The following is a 12,480-nucleotide window of genomic DNA, read 5'->3' as shown; positions in this document are numbered from 1 at the left end:
CAGGGCATGTATGTACCAACACATTTCCCCAAAACACAGATTGGGAAAACCACTTTGACACTTTGGGTCCTGACAATTAACTTGTGACAGGAAAAAAGGAATTCATAGTAAAATGTGAATTGACAGATAAAGATAAGAAAGACACCAGAGAAAAGGAGAAGGAAAGATTTTAAAAAAGTGAAAGGCCACATACAGAGTCAAAGGAAAAAGAAATTAAAAAAGACAAAGAAAGAATGAAGGGAAGAGAAAAAATAATGAAAGAATAAACGCCTGATGAAGGAAAAAAAGAGGAATGAAACAAGGAAAGAAACAACAATGTTTTTGCGAGTTTGAAAGAGGAGGTAGCAAGAAGAAGGAAATAAAAAAGGGAGAAGAGTAGAAATAAACAATTGAAAGAAAGCGAAACATGGATTTTAAGAGTCCGAAAGAGAAAAATGGGGGAGAAAGAACACATTGAGAGTAAACAGAGGAAAGGAAAGACAGAGTGAGATAGATGAAACAGACCCTCCAAAATAAGGTTGGCAGCTAAGAATAGATTTAAATGGCTCCCCCACGTCCTGAAAGAGAAGTAAGAGTGTGAAACAGCGGGGAGCACTGCAGAACAGCAGGAGGTGCATTATCAGTTGTATGTGAACCCCAATAGAGCAATATTCAGATCAGGATTGGGGTACAGGCAGAGCTGTGTCCCGGCCCAGTCCTGGAATAACAGAAAGGCAGCAGGTGAGGAATGGGAAACGGAGCACCGCATAAATCCTGGTATTGGAATAATGGGGCCTTGCATGTTAGGGATGAGGTGCACTTAGAGAGTTTTATTTGGGCTGCAGTACTGGAATAGGAGCAGGCACACAAGGCCAGAAGTGAGATATGTTAATGGAGCAATGTGTAGAACCTAGTATTGGTGTGCCAGTGTTGCCGAGTGTTAACCTGGAGGTGCCCTGGTGAAGCTGCGAGTGGGGCTCAGCGTGGGACTGGCATTGCCTCTGAAGCACAGAAACGAGGAGTCCTGTAGGATATTTGTGTGTGTGTGTGTGTGTGTGTGTGTGTGTGTGTGTGTGTGTGAACCTCAGTACTGAGAGGAAATGTGCACTGAATATTAGAATTGATGGTTTCTGGTGGAGCTGTGGTTGTTCCCATCAACAGTGGCGTAGGCTGTTAGACTTGAGGTGCACTGGCTGAGCTGTGTTTTGCTCTTTTGAGGCCAGTATTGGCATGGCAGTGTGATTGAATTTTAGAATTGAACTGCTGCAATGGAACTGTATGTAAGCGGGGTCCCAGGATAGGAAAAGAAGTGAGGTGCACTGATAGAGTTGCGCCCGAGGCCCCAGTACTGGAGCAGCAGAGTATACTGATTGGAAGAACTGAGGTGCAATGGCAGACATGTGTGGGGTTCCTGGCACTGGCACGGCTGAGAGCTTGGAGTCCATGAACTGAGGTGCACTGATGGAGCTGCGCCCTAGGCCCCAGTACCGGAGCAGTGGAGTGTACTGAGTGGAAGAACTGAGGTGCTCTGGGAGACAGTGTGTGTGGGGTTCCTGGCACTGATAAGGGGTTAGAGTGCGTGAACTGAGGTACACTGATGAAGCTGCCCCTGCGGTCCCAGTACAGGAGCAGCAGAGGGTACTGACTGCAAGAACTGAGGTGCTCTGGAAGACGGCTTGTGTGGTGTTCCTGGCACTGGCATGGCAGAGGGCTTGGAGTGTGTCACCTGACACGGCGGAGGGCTTGGAGTGTGTCAACTGAGGTGCACTGATGGAGCTGCGCCCAAGGTCCCAGTACTGGAGCAGCAGAGTATACTGACTGCAAGAACTGAGGGGCTCTGGCAGACAGCGTGTGTGGTGTTCCTGGTGCTGGCACAGCTAAGGGCTTGGAGTGGGTGATCTCAGGCGCACTGATTGAGCTGCGCCCGAGGTTCCAGTACAGTAACAGCAGAGTGTACTGACTGTGAGAACTGGGGGGCTCTGTCAGACAGAGTGTGTGGGGTTCCTGGCACTGGCACGGCTGAGGGCTTGGTGTGTGCAAACTGAGGTGCACTGATGGAGCTGCCCCCAAGGTCCAAGTACTGGAGCAGCAGAGTGTACTGACTGAAAGAACTGAGGTGCTCTGGTAGACAGCATGTTTGGGGTTACTGGCACTGATCAGGGCTTGGAGCGTGTGAACTGAGGTGCACTGATGTAGCTGTGCCCGAGCTCATAGTACCGGAGCATCAGAGTGTCCTGAATGGGAAAACTGAGGTGCTCTGGCAGACAGAGTGTGTGGGGATCCTGGCACTGGCACAGCTGAGGGCTTGAGTTTGTGAACTGAGGTGCACTGATGGAGCTACGCCCGATGTCCCAGTAATGGAGTAGCAAAGTGTACTGACTGCAAGAACTGAGGTGCTCTGGCAGACAGCGGGTGTGGGGTTTATGGCACTGGCACGGCTGAGAGCTTGGAGTGTGAGGACTGAAGTACACGGATGGAGCGGAGAGTGGGATCCTAGTATGGAGGATAAGTGGGCACTGTCTCTAAGGACTGCAGAGCCCTGGTAGAGCTGAGTGCCAGGGCTATAAGCAATTACAAGCGATCCTCTGCCCTTGCTCTCAGCACTGGAGAGCACAGGCAGACACACTTGGCAAAGAAAATCCAAGGCAAGGAAGGACAGGAGCCAAGCAGCTAAGAGAGAGGGTGCAGAGAGCCCACAACGACCATATGTGACAAGATAACAGCCTGATTTATAGCCCTGTTTACAGCTAACCTCAAAGCAAGAATGCTCTTCAAGTAAAAAGGGAAGCTTCATTGGACAGAAGCAGGAAAGAGGCATGACTGACCACGGATTTTTAAATGGCACTGAAACTAATAAATGAAATATCTACAAGCCCACAGAATTAGTATACTTAAAAGTATACAAGAGGTCATACGCTTACGCTCAACTTAAAAATGGGTTCACTGCAAAGATGTCGACTTTCAAAGTAACTTCCATTCACACACTTACAAGACTACATAAGCCATGCAACCCACCCTGACAAAGTCCAAGACACAAAGGTAGTACAGGATCCTGTCTGGGAATGTAATGGCCTCTACAACAAATGCAAATGGGGTACCCTCTTTTCATATATTAAGAAATATTCTCCAGGTGCGTTACTTCTTCAGGAGACCAATTTTTGGGAAGCAATTGAAAATGTCTTTGTCGCTATCGTTGTAAATCATAATGGTTTTCTTATTCGCTCTGTATGTCCTTCTCGTTCATACTTACCAATATATGCCCCAATGCCCTTGGGCATTACATTATGATCACTGGGTCAGTGGGGGGCCACATTGGACCTTAGTAAGTGTGTATGTTACCCTTTAAGTTAAAAGATGAAACAAACATGTCCCTTATGGACCTCCTTACACAAATGCATACAGCTAGAGTGGGGCATAGGGGAATTTTAATGCCATCATGGACCCTAACCTAGACATCCACTGAACCAGCATGTCACACAAAACTACTAGTTTTCAAAAGTGTGCCCCATCATTCAGTCTGACCAATATGTGGAGAAGATGACATCTGGTGGAAAATACAAACCACTTACTGCTCTCACTCACACTCACACTCCTTCTTCCAAACTGATTACTTTTTCCATGCCAGCTACAGAAATGTCCAGGGTGAGAGCAGTTCAGATTTTGCCAAGAAGCCTATCAGATCCTGCATCTATGGAGTTACAATTTGAAAGTAGTTCACAGTAGTTTAAAAGAGATAGCATATGAATACTTGGTGGCTGGGGGATGAAGACTTTGCGTCCATATTTATGGAGGAAACTGTTAATTTTTTTTAACTCAACACTTGCAGAGTATAAGAGAAAGAAACCATATGGGAAGCATTTAAAATGGTTATGCACATTGGGTTACATCTCTTCAGTGGGAAAAACAAAAACCTTGACCAGGAAAATAAGTGCCTGGAGGGTACCATTGTTGACCCAGAGCTGCTTGGTTTGACATCCATAGATGAGGTTACTATTAGGAGGTTCAAGTTGAAGCAAAGTTTGCTCTGCTCAGATTGTTCACTTGAACAGTCCCCCAGCATAAATTATACAGACTAGGCGACAAGGCTGGTAAGTTGTTCAATTGGTTAGCCAGTCGTGTCTTAGATGCCAGAACAGTACCTGCCATCAAAGACCACGAAAGGGGCCTGAATATGGATGCAAGTTCCATAGTGGAATCTTTTGCTAACCACTACCAGCTCTTGTGTAAACAGAGGTCACGGTCAAGGCTAAAGGTGGAAAATCCAATAATCAGGGATCTGGTGGTGCACCCATTCACAAACAAAAAACTTGAAATATACATTCCAGTCACATTGAAGTAGATGCAGAAGGCATTTGTAGCTAAGCCACTCAACCTGATTGGGTTGCATTTAGATTGCTTTAAAAAAATAAGCAGCACACGTCACCCTTCACTTGTGGCACTTAATGAAAGTCCTACAAACAGGTACATTATCCCCTTGACTGGAGAGGTGCAACAGCAGGAGTACTCCCAGAGCCTGACAAACCAACAACGGAGTGTGCCTCCTATCGCCCAATCTCCCTGCCAAGTACTGAAACTAAGATTCTTGCAAACATCCTTGCAAATAGACTTGCCAAAATAATATGAACAATGGTTTATAAGACCAGAATGGCTTAATGACAGGTAGAATTACCTGACATTGTCTGCATTGGCTCCATATGGTTCAGGCAATACCAGCTGTATTAAATGGCCACTCCAACTTTGGTTCTACAGAAAATTATCATTGGCCCCATATTCCTGAAATGCACCCAAGTCATATATGCGGCTACATGGACCAGGTTAGTGATCAATGGATTGCTTTCACCCACCATCCTGCAGGGGTAGGCAGATAACAGGGATGCCATTTGTCTCTGCTCCTTTTTGCCTTGATGATCGCGCCACTTGCAGAGTGGATTAGACAAAATGTCCAAGTCTTGGGATTTTAATGGCACAATAGACATGAAGATAAAATATTGTTGTACACTGACAGTCTTCTCTTATACATTACAAGTCAGAAGCTCTTGATCCGGAGATTGCTAAAACTACTGCAAATAAACTTAGAAACATCTAGTCTTCGGATAAACCGGTTAAAGTCAACATACATACAGATCGCCGGGCTGCATTCAGAGTCTTTGGTCCTTTACACAACTTCAAACTGCACAGGATCATTTCAAGTATTTCCTAAGATCTAATAGGTGTTGGGACTTGAATATTGCCCAGATCAAGGCCAGTACGAAAACAAACTTGAAAGCATGTGAAACCCTGCCCTTGTCAATTATGAACAGGAGATTCTTCCAGCGAACTGTTTCTTAAATGAGCGCAACTACCCTATGAAGGAAGACTGAAGTTGCAGAAACCATCTTAACTATTGGGAATCGAGATTATTACCATCAATGGTTACATTTCTGAAGAAAGTGATGACCCAGCCTTCCAACTGCAGACTGATCTTCTGTAAGACTCTGATCTGGAGGCATTTCTATATGGCTTCTCTATCCAAAATAGACACCCTGCTCTGATTTAAACACCACTCACTTGTTGGTAACATACTCTTAAACATGTTAAATGGTACAAAAGCCTGACTTGTGAGACCCCAGTGTTAAACACCACTTGGCTGCCACAGGTGACCAGCAACCAGGGATTCAAACCTTTGGGACCTTGTAGGAACCTCAAAGTTGGGAGACGTTTTTGGCCAACAACCATATGAAGACATTCAAGCAGCAGAAAGCTGAATACTCCATGCACAAATCACAATGCTATAGATTTTTGAAATAATGTCATGCCATTGAAATAAACAATGGCAAACTTGATACAGGTCCAGAATTTAACCATCTAGCACTGAAGATAACAATAAAAAAAACTTGAAGGCAGGGCTGTGTAGACAGCTGGCAGTCAACACCTCGACCCCTCAGAGTTATGGTGGGAATGGGATATGGGTGACACTGAAAATGGCTGGATGGTTGCTAAGTTGGCTTCACAATACCTGGCAACCTCCTCCAGCCTCAGGTTAATAAATTCCAAATATTTCCATAGAAATTTTACGACCTGGAGACACTCTTGCAAACAGGGAAACAACAAAATTCCAGAATGACCACAACGCTGTTCTGCCATTGCAAATCTTTCCACATGACACGTGAATGCCAGTGGTGATCTTAATAGTGCAGACTGCACAACACATTGGGTATGATAACAGGACAACCGATAGTACTAGAACCAAAAGTAGGAAAATGGGGAGCAAAAGGGAAGTGAGGGGGCCCAAAACTCTGGCTGAAGTGGGATTTATAGTGGAAAATAGAGGGAATAAGTTAAACTTGCAGCCTCAAAACTTAATAACTAGCTTCCTTCTTTCACAGATCAAAACATTATACTATGCCTCGTCGCAAGTGCTCATCTACACTCAGTATTCAATCTTATAAGAACATACTTGTCTCAGACACTAGTCTAAGTTCCATTTTCAGGCAACAAGAAGATGTAAGCCTTAAAAAGAGATGTGTGACATTGTCTGCCTACATAAGCTTCACTACATAGAGCAGGGTAACACAGACTATCATCATCGATGAATGCCCCTTTCACCCGTATGATGAGGTGAGTGTGATGCGGGCTGCCTGGTGCAGTGACACCTTGATTTTCTATAAAGTGATGCATGCTCGTTGCAGCACTGTGATGTCGACTGCCTATAGTACTGTAAACTGTGTTACCTATAGTAGTGTGCCACTGGCAACCTATCATGAGAGGCAATGTGCTCTTTACGCAGTGGGATGCACTTCCAGTAGTTCTGTAGCCTAGGTGTGATGCAAGCGATCCATCATAAAATGATGCAAATGTCTCACAGTAATGGGATTCTTGATGGCTGGAGTCATATAACAAGGGTTGCCAAGACCAATGTGATGCAGCCAACACATCTTGTTGTTCCTTACAGCAGCGTGATGTTGGTTTTCTGTTGGGGTACAATTGGAGAGGAGAGTTACAGTGAATCCAGGATACCTACCTGCAGCAGAAGGATGAATTGTGGAAACCTCTGGATGGGCTTCACCATTAATCCATAGAGGGTGACCCGGTCAGGGCTGGCAGCCTGCTTGCGCTGTGACAAACAAATACAAAATAGTCAGTTCTGGAACAGAAGAAGGACTTTTATTTCTGACTCTTATATGAAATAAAAGAAATTTAAAATAAGCTTTCTAAAATATTTATTTGGTCCTAAAACAAAATATTTAATTTTTGAGATGTAATATCTTTCAGCTTAGAGGGGAGAATGAAAGCCATCAGACTCTATTCTTTTATGGCCGTATAACAATGGCCGCACCTCCTACTAGATGGAATACAATGTTTTCGGAGCCCAACCATCACTTTTCTTCTAAAGGTTCACATCACAATGCAGAAAAAAAGATATCAAAATAAAAATGTCTTCAACTATCACTATGAAGTGATGTAAATACAACAGGGATTCAAGTCAGACAAATTACACAATTTAATAGGAATGAAGAGAATTTAAAACCTCAAAGTATTAGAAAGTTCCTTATGGAACATGGTTTGGTACATCTTCTATACAAAGTGATTAAAATGTCTACATCACTGATGGTGGCCTTGAACAGAGAGAGGAGAGACATAGAGAAAAACAAGAGGCTAGAGATGGGGCAGTCATTCACAGGTCCAGTGCAGGTCCTTTAAGCCTTTCTGAGGCACCTGCTTGTTGGTGAAATTTACTAATGACTTGCTGAGCCAGTCAGCCTCTGTTCTACATGCCACATTTTCACACACTTCCATGCAGCATGAAAGTGGGTACCAAATCAGAGATGGTTTGCATGTATGGGCATCTAACCTACCTTGAGGAACTCCAGGAAAGCAGGTTTGGTGAGGCAGGCCTTCTTGATGATCAGCATGGCGTTGGTGAAGTTATTGACATATTCGCTGTATACATCCAGGACCATCGACTTGGAGAACTAGAGGTAGCAGATAAATGATCATTTATTTAAACGATAAGTAGCAACTTTCAAAGCTAAGTAAATGTGCAGGTAAGTAGAAGAGCTCCGTAATTCAGGCTATACAGAGATTGTGCTGGAAAGCTCACTGGATTTGAACAGAGATGCACATTTCAATCGCTCAAGCTCATGAGAGGAATTCAAGGCAGTTCTTCTATGATGTTGGTTGGTTCTGTTATTTGGTACATGACTAACGAGCCTTTCATCTGTGGGAATGATTGAATGGCTAGTGGGACTGGAACCAAGAAAACACAAACTTGCTAAGCAGGACTTAGTGATCGGCAGGATACAGAATTGCTTGCTCACTTCTTGGAATGGGTGGCTCAGTGGACTGGAACAAGAATGCACAGTTGTTTTAGCTCTCAGAGTTTATACTTTGATTATTAGCAAAGGCATACAAAGCCCCCACCTGTCCGGCTGGATGGCTTGGGGTGTATTGCAAGAATTCTCATCTCAGGGATACATTACACAGAGGGCTGATGCACAAATGTATACTTATTCCCTTCACAGGTTGGATATTCAAGTACAGACCTGCTGAACAGGGTCCACAAGCAATAAATATTTCACTATTCTTGGCAGGAGCAGAGCCAACTACTGAATGGTCACTGAGGCTGGAATCACTATTCAGCTTTAGAACAAATCCCTCCAGATAGAGACCTAGCACAGAATGGCTTTGAGACTGACAACCCCCTGTAAGGACCTAAAAAGAAAAGGATATATAGGACACATATACCCAGAGGCATCTTAGTACAAGTTCTGAAAAGGATGCATTAAACACCCAGAGGCAGTAGAAAACTGAAAGAAAAGATGTGTTTTAAGACATTTATGGAACCTGACATTATTCATTATTTCACAGCGACAAGGATTTCCTGATCAAACGGGCGCTGAAACTGCATCATCGACTCAGACCACCAGACAGTTTTCCTCAGCACAGTCTGTGTACATGGATTCAGTGAAAGACAGAAGGCCCACACAAAACAATCTAGCAGCTCTTTCGCAGTCCAACAGAAAGACTCTTGTTTCCAAAGAAGAGGCTATTAAAACTTGCTTTTATGAAGGAGAGGTTTTGAGATTTAGTCTCCCTGAGCCTACTAAGGCTTTCACTAGCCCAGATACAATGCACTATAAAGCTGTGAGACTTCTTAAAAACAGGTGTGGCAAGGGCAGCGATAAGTAAAGCAACACCCGGCTGACTGCATTCTGACATATTACTCGCCAGACTGCTTGTAGGTTTCAACATTTCCCTAGCGCCTACCCCATACAGGTAGTAAGGCAAGGCACGTTTCCTGACCAGCGCTTACTGATGCAACAAAAAGATCCCCAATTTTCTCTGTAGTGTCCCACTCTGCCACGCGTGAAGAGAGTGCTATCTGGAACATGGAGTGACACTGTAGGATTTCCTTCACACGGTAGAAGACAAGCTGGCACTTCCGGGCACTCAGGGCTTTTGGCTCCATCTCCCACAGTGGGTTTCTATAGTCCTGCCAGGCAAGGGATGGGAGAGAGAGAACAAACGGATATGTTTTTGTAGCTTCCATCAGTAGAATACCTCTCAATGGTGAAACCTGATCAACATCACCCCCACACCCTCTGATCACATGAAAACAGTTGTTCAGACATTCATGCAGCTTTGGATCAATCACAGATTAACACAATTCAGACATCAACTTCTCCACACAAACATCAGCACAAAGCAACCAGGTTCACTGGACAGCCATCATCACAATGTCCTCACCAATAGTAAAAAAAAATCCTAACATTTAAATAGTGCCGAGAAGCTTTAGTGTTCATGCGCTTAAGAAATATTATAACATAACAAAGCTAGCAAACAAAGGCAGTGAGAAATATTTTTAGGTTTCGCCTGCACAGCGCTTGCTCTGTGCTTGTGAAATCTATTGTATTTAATATAAATCTTAAAAGAGGCTTACATCCCGCACTCGCTTTTCAATGGTTCCTGTCCTTGTCACTTACTGTTCCTCTGTTTCTATTGGCTGTAGCATACTGTTTCCTGTTGTTCCTCTAGTTGTTCTTCGTGTGCTTCTTTTATCCGTATCCCACCACCCAAGTACTGTCTTCATCTGCATTTGGGGAATTTGTTGATGTTTTGCCTGTACAGCACTTGCACTGTGCTTGTCTACATAATCCCCCCCGAGCTGCGTACATTTCAAGTGTGCCTGTCGGCTTCATTTCTTTCTTTTATTTGTCCAATGCCTGTATGCCATCTGCATACCATATGTCTTCATAGGTTCTGTTGGAAACAGTGCATTACCACCACACAAATATGAGGCTCAGTTTAAAGTAGTGCCTCTTAATTAGTGCACACATTTCAAGGCATCACCACCATACAAGCATGAAAGGCTCTATACGAAGCAGCGTCTTTAAAAGAGTTAGCGTTGTCCTGCTGCACTCCATTTTAATGCTCAAAAATGGCACTGGCTTTACACACCACCCCTTTCACAGCCCCTGCACATGATGAGACCTCTGCTTGTGATCCCGCTGCAGATGCACTTTTATGGCGAGTGTGACGGTGTCCCAGACATCAAGCAAAGGGCAGTAAAAGTGATTGATGTTAAGTAAACAGACCACAGCAAGGTGCTCTCAAACACGTGCCAAGCACCCAGTTTCTGAGGCTGGGGAGGCGCTCCTGGCTGGTGTAAGTAAGTGGCTGCGGGGTAACCAACAGCCCTCACAGATGGGGCCACCATACACCAGAGAGCACATGTAATACTACATTTATGTGTGCTGTAGGAAATCATACAGGAAATCGGTCCATCAGATGCTTGCATAGCTACTCCAGGATTGTGTATACGCTTCACTCAGCTCACAGAAACAAACATGTGTAAGAATATCATAATTAAAATGGGCACATAGCATCTATCAAATGACACGAGTCAGACATAAACATTGAGAAAACTGATTTTAATTATTTGTCGGTGTGCCATATACGCAATATGTCATCCATTTAATAATTGACAACCATTTTGTAAATGTTAATTGCCTTAGCTGCTTTACCTGTTACTCATTGGGTTGTTCACATTTTTTAGAAAACATGCCAAAATGTTAGGTTTAAGTGATTTTGGGAAGCAAGAATAGTTGTGGAAAGGGACTTATCGGTTATGTTTCGTTTGCCTCTGGAAGTGATGTATGCTTGGAGGTTGGATCGATGACTCAGCAAGATACATTAGCATGTAGGCAATGACAGTTTTTAAGAGGTCGCACAGCAATACTTCGAGTCACTAGCGGATCCCTCAAGGAATTTGAAGGCTCTAACAGTACCTAGTCACCTACAGCCAGACAAACAGGCACCCTGCCATGTCACTCAGTATGTACTGATGCAAAATAACACCCAAGGACAAACAAAAAGACAGACAGACATACACATACACTCATAAACCATCACTTACCAAAGCAAAGGCCTTTAGCAGGGGTCCTCCAGATTCTTCAGCAAATGTCAAGACTCATCTTCCATAGACACCCGATACCAAGGGAGCAGCCAGAAAACTATAATACTCCTCACTTCGAACCAAGCTCTTATGGCACCAAACAAACACGGCAAGTTATCACGGCCTTTCCCAAAAGAGCTCCCTTGTCTCTTATATACAAGCATCTATCCATTCATCCACCTACTAATGTCCATCATTTCACCTATACATTCTTTCATCCATTTTTTTCTTTCACCTTTCTATCCGCCCACCCATATTGAAACCTATCCATCCATCTCCAATAATAGCCATCAAACCTATCTATCTACATTTTCACTCATCCATCTCTCATTCACCCTTTCACTCATCCCTCTTCATTATCCTTTCAATCATTAATCCATCCATGCTTTCACTCATCCATTCACTTTCACTCCATCCATCCTTTCACTCCTTTCATTCATCCAGCCAGCCACATTTTCACTCAACCATCCACCCTTTACTCATTGATCTACCCTTCCACCCATTCATCCATCCATTTACCCTTTCGCTCATCCATTCCTTTCACTCATTCATCCTTCTATTCACCCTTTCACTCATACATCTGTTCTTTCAGTCATCCATTCATCCACACCTTTTCCATCATCCATCCAGTCTTTTACCTTTCCACCCAACCTTCCTTTCACTCATCCATCCAACCTTTCATTCATCTAACCTGTCACTAATGCATCCATCCATCCTTTCACTCATCCATCCACCCTTTCACTCCATCATTATATATCCATCCTTTCATCCCATCCATCCTCCCTTTCGCTCATCCATCCATCTTCTCATTCATCCAACCATCCATCCTTCCATCACCCATCCAACCTCCCTTTCACTCAGCCATACATTTATTCACTCATCCATCGTTACAATCAGTCTTTCACTCAATCATCCATTAATTTACCATCCATCCTTTTACTCAACCATCCATCTACCCTTTTGCTCACACATCCATCCATTCATCCTTTCAATCACTCGCCTTTGTTTAGCAGGTTGCAGACAGAAGAGGCCAATCACTAACTCCACTCCTGCTGTAGATTCTTAAG

The 12,480-nt window shown here is 43.9% G+C and overlaps 1 protein-coding gene across 11 annotated transcripts in view; it reads right to left on the bottom strand.

Moving 5' to 3' along the window:
* The window catches only part of ARHGEF10L (Rho guanine nucleotide exchange factor 10 like), a 552,090-nt gene that overhangs the window by 193,471 nt on the left and 346,139 nt on the right, over positions 1-12,480 (bottom strand). For all 11 annotated transcript variants that reach the window (XM_069240675.1, XM_069240678.1, XM_069240680.1 and 8 more), the window contains 3 exons: positions 9,272-9,451; positions 7,815-7,931; positions 6,980-7,072 (listed from right to left, as the gene is read on the bottom strand). In XM_069240675.1, the coding sequence (XP_069096776.1) occupies positions 6,980-7,072; positions 7,815-7,931; positions 9,272-9,451 (390 nt within the window). The remainder of the gene's footprint in view (positions 1-6,979; positions 7,073-7,814; positions 7,932-9,271; positions 9,452-12,480) is intronic.

Source organism: Pleurodeles waltl, chromosome 6 (assembly GCF_031143425.1).
Source record: "Pleurodeles waltl isolate 20211129_DDA chromosome 6, aPleWal1.hap1.20221129, whole genome shotgun sequence".
Taxonomy (NCBI): Eukaryota; Metazoa; Chordata; class Amphibia; order Caudata; family Salamandridae; genus Pleurodeles; species Pleurodeles waltl.
This window is presented reverse-complemented; position numbering and strand designations above follow the sequence as displayed.